General features: G+C 40.7%; 2 protein-coding genes across 13 annotated transcripts; one reads left to right on the top strand and one right to left on the bottom strand.

Moving 5' to 3' along the window:
- The first annotated feature begins 86 nt into the window (after positions 1 to 86).
- On the top strand, positions 87 to 13,151 carry LOC112278234 (DNA polymerase delta catalytic subunit). 9 transcript variants are annotated; one of them, XM_090247479.1, is made up of 31 exons: positions 87 to 844; positions 1,045 to 1,155; positions 1,457 to 1,563; positions 1,707 to 1,866; positions 2,095 to 2,290; positions 2,612 to 2,747; positions 3,020 to 3,157; positions 3,462 to 3,539; positions 3,758 to 3,849; positions 4,023 to 4,089; positions 4,235 to 4,306; positions 4,452 to 4,538; positions 4,710 to 4,829; positions 5,112 to 5,213; positions 5,363 to 5,470; positions 5,580 to 5,675; positions 5,984 to 6,049; positions 6,246 to 6,302; positions 6,477 to 6,564; positions 7,427 to 7,506; positions 7,744 to 7,857; positions 8,030 to 8,144; positions 8,324 to 8,496; positions 8,703 to 8,774; positions 9,018 to 9,092; positions 9,251 to 9,340; positions 9,596 to 9,756; positions 9,905 to 9,978; positions 10,269 to 10,356; positions 10,529 to 10,651; positions 11,230 to 13,151. In XM_090247479.1, exons 1-30 carry the CDS (start codon positions 589 to 591, stop codon positions 10,614 to 10,616), a joined length of 3,267 nt encoding a protein of 1,088 aa, XP_090103605.1. In that variant the 5' UTR covers positions 87 to 588; the 3' UTR covers positions 10,617 to 10,651; positions 11,230 to 13,151. The 9 variants fall into 9 exon arrangements, 7 of the variants coding, with proteins under 7 accessions (XP_090103605.1, XP_024367195.1, XP_024367193.1 ...); XM_024511427.3 differs by having other exon boundaries at positions 11,175 to 13,151; XM_024511425.3 differs by having other exon boundaries at positions 9,902 to 9,978.
- LOC112278240 (uncharacterized) lies at positions 10,610 to 14,578 on the bottom strand. 4 transcript variants are annotated; one of them, XR_012216889.2, is made up of 9 exons: positions 14,275 to 14,578; positions 13,860 to 14,079; positions 13,004 to 13,144; positions 12,639 to 12,797; positions 12,364 to 12,399; positions 11,677 to 11,809; positions 11,240 to 11,415; positions 10,936 to 11,101; positions 10,610 to 10,836 (listed from the first exon to the last, which is right to left on the bottom strand). XR_012216889.2 is itself a non-coding variant. In XM_073531911.2 (8 exons), exons 2-8 carry the CDS (start codon positions 14,056 to 14,058, stop codon positions 11,031 to 11,033), a joined length of 915 nt encoding a protein of 304 aa, XP_073388012.1. In that variant the 5' UTR covers positions 14,059 to 14,079; positions 14,275 to 14,578; the 3' UTR covers positions 10,875 to 11,030. The 4 variants fall into 4 exon arrangements, 3 of the variants coding, with proteins under 3 accessions (XP_073388012.1, XP_090103622.1, XP_090103623.1); XM_073531911.2 differs by lacking the exon at positions 10,610 to 10,836 and having other exon boundaries at positions 10,875 to 11,101; XM_090247496.1 differs by lacking the exon at positions 10,610 to 10,836 and having other exon boundaries at positions 10,875 to 11,101; positions 12,711 to 12,797.
- Between the last annotated feature and the right edge of the window lie 122 nt (positions 14,579 to 14,700).

Here is a 14,700-nt window from a genome sequence, read left to right as displayed (position 1 = left end):
CCCCTCAGCTTCTCTCCTCCCTTCACTTCCTACGCCTGCCCATGTGTCACGGTAGTCGGTGAGCACCGCGACACGTAACAAATGACCTGGCACTACATCATTTTCTATTCACAACTATGCAAGTCGGACAGATATCATTCATTCAGTATCTCCTACTCATTTAAGTAATTTAATGGCGGTCGAGCTGAGCAGAAATATCAAACCAGGAAGATGGCGGGAACGAAGAGTGGAGGAGAGCCGCCTCAGAGCATTAATTTTCCGCCAGATCGTCTCGCTTTTGTCCACGATTGCGGTTCGTCGTCAGCGAATTAGATGAACAGAGAGCATTCTGCACATTTTATTTGGTGTTAGTCGGTATTGCCCTGTGGAGAGATCGGTGGTGAAGTTTCTGGGAGGCAAAATTTTGGGTTTCGAATTTGGAGCTGGGAGGTTTGTGGAGTTAGATGCATGAGGAGTAAGTGATTGCGGTGGAGAATTGGACGTGGGAGAAGAAGAAACGGATGGGATGGAGATTTTAGTGTAGTTTGGAATTTTGTTTGGAGTGTGGAGGTTTTGCAGGTGTTGAATTTTACGGGTGGAATTGGCATTATGGATTCGAAGAAGAGAACCGGTATGCATGCTAATTTGCCGCCTTCGAAGCGGCTGCAAGCAAATGGTCAAGGTTACCCGCCGCCACTAGTACTGCCACCAGATGTCATGGAGGAAGAGGATGAGGACGTATTTTTGGAGGAGACCTTATTACGTGATGAAGAGATGAATGCATCCCGGGCTGCAGTAGCTGCTCTGTTCACCAAATGGAGACGCCCTGCCATTTCTAGCCTTGATACTGAAACGAGCAGCTTAGGTGTGATATTTTCTCGCCCTGCTGGATAGTAGTCTGTAAATTCATGTGATCGAGTTTCTTGCCTAAGTGCAGTCAGGGAATATATTTAAGAGACTGAGCAAAGCGACTTTCGTTTATGTTTTTCTACAAGCAATTTTAATTGATTTGGAATTACACCATTTGACCCAGCCCCTCTGGCTAATTAATAGAAGTTTTGTCAGTGTTTCAGCAGCTTGAGATTGATTACGTCATCGGGGACAGCCACAAAGAACTCTGTCCTTACAGAAGTGGACCAGCTGCGGTACTTCGCATGTTTGGGGTGACACAAGAAGGTGTCTACTGAATCATCGCTTGAATTTCGTTCAACAGTTACTGTCTATTACTCTCTAAAGCCTATAGTATTCACAATGACGAATTTTTATCTTTCATGTTATTGTTGAAAGACGCAATAACCTGCAATCATTGCCGAGCCCAGAAGCTTTCTATTTAGCAATGTACTGGAGGTGTTGTTTTTCGGAATATTAGATATCACATCACTAGATTTGGATTTTATAATGCTGCCGTGTACCTGCTGTCTGTCACTTCCGAATTTGATGTGACATTGTGTTGTTGCTACTGTCTAAATTGGTGCAGGAAACAGCGTTTGTGGTAATGTACATGGTTTTGAACCATATTTCTATATCAGCTGTCTTGATGGTATTGGGCCGGACGATGTTCCTAAATTTCGTAGTACTTTGGAGGTGAGGAACCTTGTCCAGCTATTCAATTTAAATGTGCTCTTCACTATTAAATAGTTGCTGGCATTATACAATGTGATATTGATTGGAATCAGTCCTTGTAATATCTCAAAGAAAATGGGGATTTTTACATGTATGGGTGACAGACACGCATGCGAGAGGCAAACAGGAATAGCAAAACTCAAAACTTTATTACCAAGATCGAGATTGTACAGAAGCGTAGTGTTATGTACTATCAAGTGCAGAAGGCTCGTTCTTTCTTGAAAATTGTTGTTGCTTTGCCAACCATGGTGGCTGGTTGTAGAGGTATGAAGGCAAGAACTTTTATATTGTGAACAATTAACAACTCATTGGTGTTAGATTGTTCCGAAGCAAACATACTCATTAGGTCCTGATCTATTTCTGCATTTCTGAACTTTATATACAGTACATTTACTCTGCAAGTGGATGATTTGAAAAGGCTACTTTTCAAATGTTCGTTCAAACCATCTCCTGTTTTCATAGCACTGTCTGGTCGGTGTTTGTTTGCTCTAGGAATCCTGGAAAAAGGTATCAATATCGATGGCATCGGTCAACGGTGTTTCTTGACATATGAGAGCAATGTGCTATTTGCACTGCGTTTCATGATTGATTGCGATATTGTTGGTGGAAATTGGATTGAGCTTCCAGCTGGAAACTACTGCAAGAGTACAAGACGGTTGTCCTATTGCCAGTTGGAATTGGACATACAGTATCCTATTTCTTGCCAAGGATCCTGGTTCGAAGGGATCTTGTTTTGCTCAACCGACATTTTCAAACTGTGATAAATTTTGTACGCTATGTCTTTTGCCAGTGCTTTGACCATGTGATGATGCTTTACTAGGATATTTCAATTAAATCGTGTTGCGTTTGAATACTTTCTAATCAAGTTTTTGATACTAACGGGTCTAAAAAAGTTGAGCTGTCCAATTCATAAGTGAGACAATAAGTTAGTTAATTTATCCATTTTCTTGGAGAATATGCAAATGTGTAGTTTACTTCTTTATTTTTGATTTCTTGACTTCGCGTTCAGCTACAGCAAAATTGTCAGTTATGCACCAGTAGGTCAATACTCGAAGATGGCCCCGTTTCGGATTCTAAGCTTTGACATTGAGTGTGCTGGGAGAAAAGGTCATTTCCCAGAGCCAGAGCATGATCCTGTCATTCAGGTAAGTTCCCAGACTTGAATTTAACGTCTCACGCTGGGTTGGAGGAAGTAAGCTAGTGTTGTGTTTCAGTCGTTGTAATGGCATGTCGTATGGGACATGTATTTACTAGCTGAAATTATGGTGGTATTAGATGTAGAAAATTTATTTTTTTTCATGTCTGCAAACCAGGAAAATGTGTTCTTTTTTGTATTTTAAATGTCATTATTGGTGGAGACCTGAAATGTTTTAGATGTCATTGAAAGTAACATTCGATTGCTGGAATTGTTGGCTAGATCGCCAACTTGGTTACAGTGCAAGGTGAGCAGCGACCCATGGTGAAGAATGTCATGACTCTAAAGTCATGTTCACCTATTGTTGGTGCTGACGTGATGTCATTCGATACAGAGAAAGAGGTTCTTCTTGCTTGGCGGGTAAGGACAATGCTCCTTAGCAGAATGCACTATGTCTTGGACTGAATTCTCTTTTCATAGCTTAATCTATATTTTCGGACTTATCGGTATATATGGCTGCTTAGTGCTTGTATAATTTTTTGAATGCCTGAGCTCGCAGCTCAAATAATCTAGTTAGACTGCTTCAGTAGGATTGTCTTAGGCAATTGCTTACTGATTAAGTAATAGGCAACACAATCATTGGTACAGTGTCACAGCCGATTGAACTTCACACTTCAAGGGCATGTTCATTTTTGAGTTACGAATGCTAATGGTGGTTTTGTAGGAGTTGGTCACAGAAGTAGATCCGGATATTATCATTGGATACAACATTTGTAAATTTGACTTACCCTATCTTATCGAGGTAGGGTATATTGCCATGTACTTATTATCAAACGGTTTCATTCGCTGCTTCTTGATTATCTTGATTGACTAATTACTGGCTAAGTGCAGTCGACCTTCATGTCGATTTATGTGCCTTACTGCACATCCCCTTTGAATCTGTCTTTTGTAACGATACTTTGTTTTTTTAGCAAAAAAATCCTATTTTTCTGTGTTTACTTGTGTTGGTTTCATTGACAGAGGGCACAGAAGTTGAACGTGGTTGAATTTCCAATGCTTGGACGTATAAGAAACAGTCGACTTCGTATTAAAGATGCGTCTTTTTCGTCAAGGTATGAACATTTGACTAATGTTTCGGCAGAGATTTTTAGTAAACAGCAGACTGCAGTATGTGGTCTGCTAATGGTAGTATAATTTTTGAAGGTTTCTGTAGAAATGGTGGCCAGATTCCGGGCTAGGATCAGTTCGCTGTCTCATCATACTTAATATTTAATGTTCGGCTCAGGCAATATGGCATTAGAGAAAGCAAAGAAGTGACAATAGAAGGACGGGTCCAATTTGATCTTCTTCAGGTAATCTGCTTTATACTTGCCAATTGGTGAGTATCGTCTCTGTGGTAGACAGAAAGTTCAAAATTTCTGTGCGATTGTTATCTTTGCAGATCGAGAAGTTTTGTTTGCATGTTTTACTTCCTTTATTTGTGCACTTGATATACAGGCCATCCAAAGGGACTACAAACTTAGTTCTTACTCATTGAACTCAGTTTCTGCGCACTTTCTAGGAGAGCAGGTAATCGTCTTTTAATTTACCTACGCTATTATTTTATTATGTTGAGTCAAATTTGAAATTTGGTCTCAAAAGCCTAGCAGCTGATTCATGCAATTAGCAAGGGCCTTGTTACCGAATTATGATGCTTGTGTGTTATTGGGAGCAGAAGGAGGATGTGCATCATTCTATTATCTCTGACCTTCAGAATGGCAATTCTGAAACTCGCCGAAGGTTAGCAGTTTATTGTCTGAAGGTATGGGTGTCTTGATTTAAGCTCATGTGCAGCAGTGTTTTACAAATGTCTATCAGATTTGTCTTCCTTTATTTGATTCTTTATGCCTTGGTATTAGACACAACTTGAATACACAGGTCGAGTAGCGTGCACATCACGAACTGACATCGACATTCTTTAATTCAAACACAGGATGCTTATCTTCCTCAAAGATTATTGGACAAGCTTATGTTCGTTTACAATTATGTTGAAATGGCTCGCGTTACGGGTGTTCCCATTTCCTTCCTTCTTGCTAGAGGCCAGAGTATCAAGGTGAAGGCTCATATATCTTTATACCGACCCATTTAAGTGTTCTTCGCTAGGATTGTGTGAAGGATAATTTTTTGTGATCCATGTACGAACGTCGTAAGTTTTTTTTTTTTTTTTTTTTTTTTTTTTTTTTGTCTCAACGAGTTCTTGATGGTTACTTGTATACTTATCATGGATTTTTCAAAGCTTTTAAAGGGTCATATATTTTGCTCCTCAGTAACTCACTTTAGTAGCCTGGAGCTTATTATTCAGCATCATGTTTTCATGTGTCGTCATATGTGGTAGGTCTTATCACAACTCTTGAGAAAATCGAAGCAAAGGAATTTTGTGTTGCCTAATGTCAAGTCTCAAGGAGCAGGAGGAGGAGAGACCTTTGAAGGAGCTACTGTAAGTTTTTTAATTTTATTTTTAAAACAATATTATTGTTGTTACATTTCTTTTGCATGAGAAATGTTGTGCACTAGTTGTTACATTACCATATGCTATCTCCTTTCCAAGAACCTGGTTTATCAAGCTCATCGGGTCTCGTTTGACAGGTATTAGATGCTAAAGCAGGGTACTATGACAAGCCAATTGCCACTTTGGATTTTGCATCATTGTACCCCTCCATCATGATGGCGTACAATCTTTGTTACTGCACTTTGGTAACCTCTTACAATCGTGGCTTGATGCTTTGAAGTGCATTTGTACCTATGCCGACGTTTCATAATTCTCCAGATACGCATATCGATCTGATTTTCTGAAAACATTCAGGTTAGAGCAGAGGACCTGCAGAAGTTCATGTTGGGACCAGAAGAAGTGACTAAAACTCCATCCGGAGATGTGTTTGTTAAACCCAGTTTGGAAAAGGTCAGAATTAATTTGAACCCTGGAAAAATCTGTCGTCTCATTACTGTCGCAATAGTCAGTACGGACCAATTTTTTCGCACTTTAATTACTCTGCTTGCTTAGCAGTAATGCTCGAATCATGAAGTTTGTAAATCATTTTGGGATTTCAATCCTCCGGTCTTATATTCTTGACTGTGATCTCAATAGACCGTACTAAGTGCTTGCAAATATCTACATTTAGAGCTTCTGCGATTTGAATTGTTGTTAACATTTTCTTCTGCTCAAGCTGTGTGCGACATTGCCTCAAACTGATCCCCTGATTGTTCTAGGGAATATTGCCTGAGATTCTTGAAGAGCTGCTAGCAGCACGCAAGCGAGCAAAAGCTGATTTGAAAGTTAGTATTTTTAGCTTGGCCTTCTCTCCGTTTGATCTCGCTTGGAGTTTAGAATTGAGTTAAGGCTGCGCAAACGTCAGCTCCTGCTGGCACCAATACTTATGGGCGTTCCAGTTTGTGGTTCTTGCTTCTTCATTGTTCTCGATTATGTTTATCATGCACATGAACCCTTAGATGGATCCGCGCTGGCCGACAGGAAGCAACAGACCCGTTGGAGAAGGCTGTGTTGGATGGTCGGCAGCTTGCCCTCAAGGTGTTTGTAGTTAACCTGCCTGGAACTTTCAATGAAAAAAAAAGAAAGAAAGTATAGCAACATTAATTTAAATTTTGCGTACTGCTGTACATTTTTGCATAGGCGTAGTGGCAGGAGGATTTCTGAACATGGGGCAGAGACAATGACATTTCCTAATAATCTGAAGAGTTGTAGGTGAGTGCCAACTCAGTGTATGGATTTACGGGGGCAACAGTTGGGCAGCTGCCATGTCTTGAGATCTCTTCCAGTGTTACGAGTTTTGGTAAGTCAGAAACTTGACATCCATTAGTCGCAATTGATTTTTTTTTTCTTGTTACTCTTCATCAGAAAGTGTTCTAAGTTTCGAAAGTATCAACACTTAAGTGTGGAGCTCAATCAAATTAAATTCAGCTCCTCGACCGTTGGTAGCGGGGGTGGGAGGTTAACCCTTAAACTCGGCTGTGCCTTGAAAATATTTTCACGCGAATTTGTAGTTTTAGATGAAAATTTTGTAAACTTTACCGACAGGAAATTTCTGAAAATTCATCAAACTTTCGAATTCCAGTGTCTGAATTTGAAAGTTAAATATCATGAAAGAATCCTAACATCTTGCAAGAAAATGGTTTACTCTGGTGTATGGATTTGAAACCTGAAATAGCATGTTTGCTTGTCAATCATGTATACGTGTAGATTGTTTCGATAATTTATATGTTGGATTTTTTAATCATTTGAAATCTTAGGAAACCGATTTCACGAAATTTTCAGAATGCATATTTTAAAATTAGTCTTTTAAATCTGAATCAGAGGTCAATACACTTTATTGAGGGTATAATCTTTGAAATAATATTTTTGTTGAAGTTGCTATGAATTCATCAGGTTTTGAGCTCTGAAATGCATTCACCGTAGACTAATCCCAGTATTTGAAAAGAGGATTGATGTTTAAGGGATAATTGACCTTTATTTGACTCTGTAGACTGATTGCTTCGATGTGTTTGAATTTAAACAAACGGTATTGTGTCTCTGCTAGCTTTTTTTGGAGAGAATTCAACCTAGTTATTGCAGGTGGGTGTTCATGAAGTATGCATTAAATTATGTCTTGATCTTGAGAGTCTTATGATCGGTTTAAGTTGTTCTGTGTATGACAGGGCGCCAGATGATCGATCATACAAAGAAATTGGTTCAGGAGCGCTTTAATACATCAAACAGTTACAGTTATGATGCTGAGGTGAGAAACCGTGTGCTGTGAAGTGGTTTAAACCCTCTGCAATTTTCAAGTTGATAGTTGTGTCTAACGATCTGGTCTTTGACTCTTAAACCAATACAAGACTTCACGTAGGACGACCGAAAGCATAGAATTAGTGTGTGCAGCAACAGTATAGACATGCTTCTTTGAAATCTGGCTCGAATTGTGTCTCAACCTTGGTAGTCAGTTTTGACTTAGGTTGTCTCATTGGACGACCAGGTTATCTATGGAGACACAGACTCGGTCATGGTGCAGTTTGGAACTCCTGATGTTGATGAAGCCATGAAGTTGGGAAGGGAGGCCGCACAGCAGATCAGTGCCACCTTCACAAAGGTTCTTCTTTTGACTGATACACCAACATAGAAGGCTCTCTTTAGTTTTTGAGGAAAGGATTATCACTGCTGTTGCTCGACTGATTTGAGAATTAGTATTTTGTGCTTTTTTGGTTCATTTCTAGAGGAGGGTTTAGTTGCTAATGAATCTTATGTTCGTGGGATACCACCAGCCTATCAAGTTGGAGTTTGAGAAAGTTTATTGGCCATATCTGCTCATCAGTAAAAAGAGATACGCGGGGCTCTTGTGGACCAAGCCAGAGAAATATGATAAAATGGATACCAAAGGTACGAATTTAGAAGAAAGATCAAATTCTTTTTTAAAATTTGAAAAAAAAAAAGGTGGGGTGGAGGAGGGGACAATTGATGTGGAAGTCCTTTCAGCAAGAATTAGTGCTGTTTATAAAAATGAATCATCCAATCGTTCCGAAACTAACGGATGCAAGGCGTGAATAATGAAAATTCAGGAATCGAGACTGTGAGAAGAGACAATTGTCTGCTTGTAAAGAACCTGATCACTGAGTGTCTTCATAAAATCCTCATTGATCGTGATATTCCTGGAGCTGTTCAGTATGTCAAAAATACAATCTCTGACCTGCTCATGAATAGAATGGACTTGTCTCTTCTTGTCATCACAAAGGTGAGATACATCTATAATTTCGACCATATACACGGTTTGTGCTTCTCGTGTATTTTGGCTCCTTGCTGGCACTTTTCTATTCGTTTTCGGTTTTCTTTATAATTGGGCAGGTCTCGCCTACGAGGACAACCACTCTATATTTCGAGGTGTAGCTGTCAATCTGCCATAAATCTTGTGTGTGGTAATCCAGGGTCTTTCATTTGCAGGGTTTGACAAAGGCAGGGGATGCGTATGAAAGCAAAACTGCTCATGTTGAGCTAGCTGAACGCATGCGCAAGGTGAGTAGAAATACAGTACTGCTCACAAATTAGGTTGTGACATTTCAAGGAACTTTCCGGGAACATATATACACTCTGACGAAAGCTTTTGCATAGAGCCTTACAGGAACTTTGTATCACCTATATGAGAACATTTTTGCAATCTGGTGCAATTTCACTTCAGGCTAAACAATTCTATCCATGGTTGTGCCGGAACTAAAACAACGTGATGTGTTTTGTGGGTGTGCTTATCCTTCTCTTCAGCGGGACGCTGCAACTGCTCCTACTGTTGGTGATCGCGTTCCTTACGTCATCATTAAGGCAGCAAAGGGTGCAAAGGTATCACATGATTCGTCTGGATTATTGTGGAGTTATTTGAAGATGCTGGTGTCCTACTGACTACGTCCAAATATGCTAATTGCTGTTGTCATAAGAGAAATGAAGATAAGTTCTGCGAGATTCTAACTAGAGACTAAAATCAATGTGTCGTCTTGTAGGCGTATGAGAAGTCAGAAGATCCAATCTATGTTTTGGAGAATAATATTCCGATTGATCCACAATACTACTTGGAAAACCAGCTGAGTAAGGTGCGTCTTCAATGATGTGTTTTTGGCTTAAAGTCAGACTTTTATGGTTTGCACTTGGAAATTATTCTCTACAGACCTGTGTGCAGGGGCGTTTAATGTTGTGATACCACTACAGAACAAGGGTCTGGTCCTAGAAGTACTGGTATATTGTAATGATTGCGTCTCACAGTATTCAGAAAAATTAGGTGTGGGCATTGTGTCTAGTGCAGAAGATTTATCTTCATGACTAACATCTGGTGTGTTCATAATGAAAAGCCCCTATTGCGCATTTTTGATCCAATTCTTAAAAACGCAAGCAAAGAATTACTTCATGGATCTCATACTCGATCGGTCTCTATATCGACGCCTTCCAACGGCGGAATTATGAAGTTTGCAAAGAAGCGCGTCAGCTGCGCTGGTTGTAGGACCCCAATCAGGTAACTTGTTCTCTCATTAAACTGAAGGAGCCACGAGGAATATCACTACTTCCCAATTATCCAATTCGTATTTAGATCCTTTTTCGGAATTATTCCATGCACTTGGATGGTTTTGTAATACTTGACTTTTATAATCTTTTTTTAGCAGCGAGGAGAATCAAATCCTGTGCAAACATTGTCAGGGGCGTGAAGCTGAATTATATCAGAAAACAGTTGCAAACGGTTCGTAATTCCTTAGGACTGATTACTTTTGACTTCAGATTTTCAGGTTACTCCAACTCTGAAATTCAAGGACTTATTTCATGCATGTAGAGCTGGGTTTTCTAGCGCTGCCATTTGGCTAACATTGGCGCAATGTTGACTATATGTGAATCAGAGCTTGTTTACATGGTAGAATGGTCTTGCAGTAGTATATTCTCGGGTTTTGCATTGAATACACTTCCTTTGATTGAAGGTTATATCGATAATGATGGCCTTTACTGTTTATGATATGCCAACTTACATTTGTGCAGTGAGAGATCTGGAACAGCTATTCGGGAGGCTGTGGACACAATGTCAGCGCTGTCAAGGTTCTTTACATCAGGATGTTCTATGCACAAGGTTTTTTCATGATACCGGATGCAATTCTTAGCTTAAAGTTTATCTCCATAACTGCTGAGTAGGTTTTCGGAGATGTGCTACATTTCTCCTGTTTCAAATGTGCTTTCCGAGCAGTACGAAAAATATACCCGCTTTTAAATGATTAAATTAACAGACATTTGTTGGATTGCAGCCGAGACTGTCCAATATTTTACAGGAGAAAAAAGGCACAAAAAGACTTGGGAGAGGCAGAGCTACAATTAGAAAGATGGGATTTTTGAAGAACGACAATTTTTTAGTTTCATTTCTTGATCGGGTATTCACTAACGAAATTTACACACTCACCAATCTTAGTGCAAATATTCTAGATGCTGAGGATGCAGGTAGGCTACTAGATTAGTTAATTATAACAGTACTGTGCCTGGTTCTCTTTTTTGGCTGTTTCCCTAGGATCGTTAAACTAATCGGTGTGGCATCAGTCATTTAGCTCTCAACCATACCCTGAAGATATTTAAATGTACCTCATCAGCTTACTCAGATTTTTCAGAAATGTTAATATGTGAAACATTCATACGTTAGTGTTTTATCGTGTGAACTTACATGCCAAGTAGCGAATTTGTATTTGTTGAGTGAGTGAAAGCCGGAAACGAAGAATGGTCCCTGGTATATTCAAACCAAATCCTACTAAGGATGTTTCAAAAGTTGGGATCACCAGCCTCTTGCACTACTTTGAGCTGCGCAAGAATAGGATTTTTGGCAGCCTCTTCTGCATTGCGCAACCACCAAGTCATTTACAATAATTCAGGTTTTAATCTTGAATTGACTGTTGATTCTTGTAGACAACAGGATCTGCGTTATTGAACTTTAGTCTTGACGGCAACTGGTTGAATACAGGACCACATACCTTCTGTCACAGAGGAGATGGGCCCTAGTTCCGAAGCCGGCTCCGGGGCCGGCTTTGGAGAGAAGAATGTCCTAATGCCAGTGGGCGCTGCTGCTGGAGCAGGCTTCACACGGTGTCTCATAGCCCACTTTCGTATTTCCTTCAGCTTCGCATCCACGGTGATGATCTCGACGGGCATGGACATTTGCAGCACCAGCAGTGTCACATAGGGTATTACAAACTAATGGCAAAAGTCGAGCTGCATTTCACATGTGTTGAAACTGTGACAGACATTTGCTATTCACATTTGCCAATATACAGATTTGATCTCCTAGTAGATGAAGAACTCTATCTTTCCTGTACGAGTTACCCTGTCGTTACTCGTCTTTACACTGCATGCCGTAGGCTTACAGCAGTAAGGATCTGATGCATGTGTGCAAGGGAAGAATCTTGCATACTTGTGATATAATGGCGCTTCTCCGCGGTTGAGATAGTTTTTCTTCTTACAAGTGTATACCGAAGGACCCTTTTGGATTTTGCGTATCCTTTGCTTGTGACATTGGAGGCTTTGCTCTATTACTCGCAACCTATCTAAGCAAACACCATGACACATTAGAAAATGAAAACAAGCATTGCGTTGAGAAAAATACAATGCATGTACGGATAATAATACAGCGAATAGTAACCAATGTGGGTCATCGGTTATGGGTAGAAGAATTAATTCCTCACCCACGATGTGTCCAAACTCTTAGAATAGTCTTTGGGACTCAAAAGCTTACCTAGTTACCCATGAAAGATTGGACATACCTGCCATCTCCAGTGTTCTCTTTCTTTTATTCTATCAAATGTAGAATGCTCGTCGTGATGAATCTCGGTAACTTCCATCATTGATTTACATTCATACGATATTAAGATGAAGCGTTTGAGACGAATACATGGGGATAACTGATCATGAATACTCGCAGCATTTAAAACTACTATCCTACACCTACTCTAGTAGATATTCCCTATAATGCAGACTGTCATTGAAACTTGCCGTGCACTGCGAAAACCGAGTCACACCAGGTGCTAGAACCAGAGAATGCAGCTGCAGAGGGAGTGCATGACGGACACTACCAAGTCAATCGGTCTAGTGTTTTCCTTACCTATTTCACTCACACTCTTCTTACGTCCTTCAGGAACTGCCAGTCAAATTTAAGCCATCTGTTAATACTTAATTTTACTAACTGGTCAGCGATTATCAAGTCAGTACTTGCCGCCCACTTCAGGGGAGCCTACTTGTTCCGACATCATGAAGTACCACAAAGTCGATCATTAGACGCAGCATCACGCCCATCAAGATCTAGAGAGGAAAATTTGGTCGTAAATGTAGACAAGTGTAGGAATGATAAGGATGGTTCACTAATTGGATGCTGCTTACAGCATAATCCCACAGAAAAGCTGACGATAGCTATCTCAGAATTTGTTAGACAAGGTCTTTTAGAGTCCTTACGCTCGCAGTTGATTGTCCAGCCTTTTGGCTTTGGACATGGTTTAATATTACCACATCTCTTCTTTTCCCCTTTACCTACCCTTTTCCCTTTAGAATCACCACAGTTACCTTCCTCTGAATTGGGTCAAATACATGCAGGAATGAGAGGGAAAGCTCAAGGGGCACAAGAGTTGAAGGTAAATTGAAACCGAAGTGCCAGCCAAAACAGACCTTTCGCTTCCACTGGCGTATGAGTTCCAGTCTAACGCGGAGATCATGGAAATATAATCCTAGGCGTAGTGTAGGTCACTAACCATCTCGTGGCTGAATCCTCAGTGTGGAAAACGGCGCCAGATCGTTCTTCAAGATCTTCGGAACTGACCATGGCCTGCAATCAGAAAGACTCTTGGCGCCCTTTTTGAATTTGCCAATCCAGTTGGAAGCACCACCAAGCACTAACAATTGTCAGCAAAAACAGCCATCACCCACCCCCCACCCCCAGGTTAGTCTCCTTACAAGCTACTGAAACCATGACCTGACGACCAGATCCTTTCAGTTTTCTGTGTGAGTGCACGATTGCCAATCCATTCGTGAGAAATCTAAACCCTACGAACTTAGCTTCCTTGCTCTTCTCTTGGAGAAGTTTAATTGCAAGCTAAGATACGTAGAACTAGGGTTTTACATCCTGCGGGTTCTTAAGGATGCTGATCTGCATTGTAGGTGAATTTCGGAAGATTTGGCATCAGTCTGTGATCTTCGATACCAGGCTGCATCATGTTTTCCTCTCATTTTTGTTGCATAGAAAACGTTTGTTTTGACTCAGATTTGGAAAAGAGGACAAAGTTAAAAGGTACTTTGAGATGGTCTTACCTGCAAACGATCGTTAAAAACGCTTGTTAATGGTTTCTGCAAGAAAGTTATCCACACCAAATGTACACCTACTAGAGGACAAATCCGCTCCTATATACTATGGTTATCATGTCATCTGTGCACAACCGCAATCCTGGAAGTACCTCTTGTGGCAGCGGACGGGACACTTGTTAATTAATTGCCATCAAGATGTCCCGAATGTCGGATAGAGATGAAGGCAAACCAATATCAGGGAATCAAGCTCTGCTTCCTTGAGAATGGAGGATTCTAGCCGGACGAATTAGCACAAAGAAGTTTTACCTTGTTCAAAATCCGACCTCTCTCTGTTTATAATCTGTTGGGGGCACTGTCTGGGGGCTGCAGTGTCCACAGTAGATTTCATATGACGTAACTTTGATCTATGTATAGCCAAGTTATTCATCCGCAAGTACTTGCCCCAGGGAGTCTCCTTGGAATGCATTCTCGTGCGATTTTCCGCCATTATCAGCTTCCTCGCCATTGTCTCTTGTCTATCTTCCTACTGCACCACCACATTGTCCATGTACAAGCCAATTCGAATCCATTCGAACTTTCCATCATCTTGGCACAAAGATCTTAAGCAACACGAGTACTAGTCCACTTTCACAGCATAAACAAAGGAACGCCAATATACGAACGGGCATGGATTATATCAGATATACAATGCACGTGCACAATGACCGGATGAATGGCTTACCTCCGAAAACTGGATCTGGATGGATTGTCAGTGAAAGCTCCCAAATTGGATGGGATGGAACGCGGCTTAGAAGAACGGATTTCTCTTTGACCAGGGGAGGACGAGAAGTTAAGAGCACGGGAAGGGCATGAGGATCAGTCCTGTCTTCACTTGTGAAGAGGCAGGACTGATCGGGGCGGCGGTTCAGAAAAATCACATCGTAACTGATTCGTTACCCAATTTGATCAGCTATAGTATTAATCACATCCATCGCGTACAAATCGTTACTAAATGATCCTACTACTTGTCCAGTCAATTCATCACAAGCATACCATCGATCAAAATTTACCCATTCAAGAATCTAGTTGCATGTATCAAAATCCTTCATATTGGTACCAACTGTAACAAACTAGAAGAATCGGAACGTATGATCCTTCGGTTGTGATA

This window comes from Physcomitrium patens, chromosome 25 (genome assembly GCF_059467195.1).
Source record: "Physcomitrium patens ecotype Gransden chromosome 25, ASM5946719v1, whole genome shotgun sequence".
Classification (NCBI taxonomy): Eukaryota; Viridiplantae; Streptophyta; class Bryopsida; order Funariales; family Funariaceae; genus Physcomitrium; species Physcomitrium patens.
This window is presented reverse-complemented; position numbering and strand designations above follow the sequence as displayed.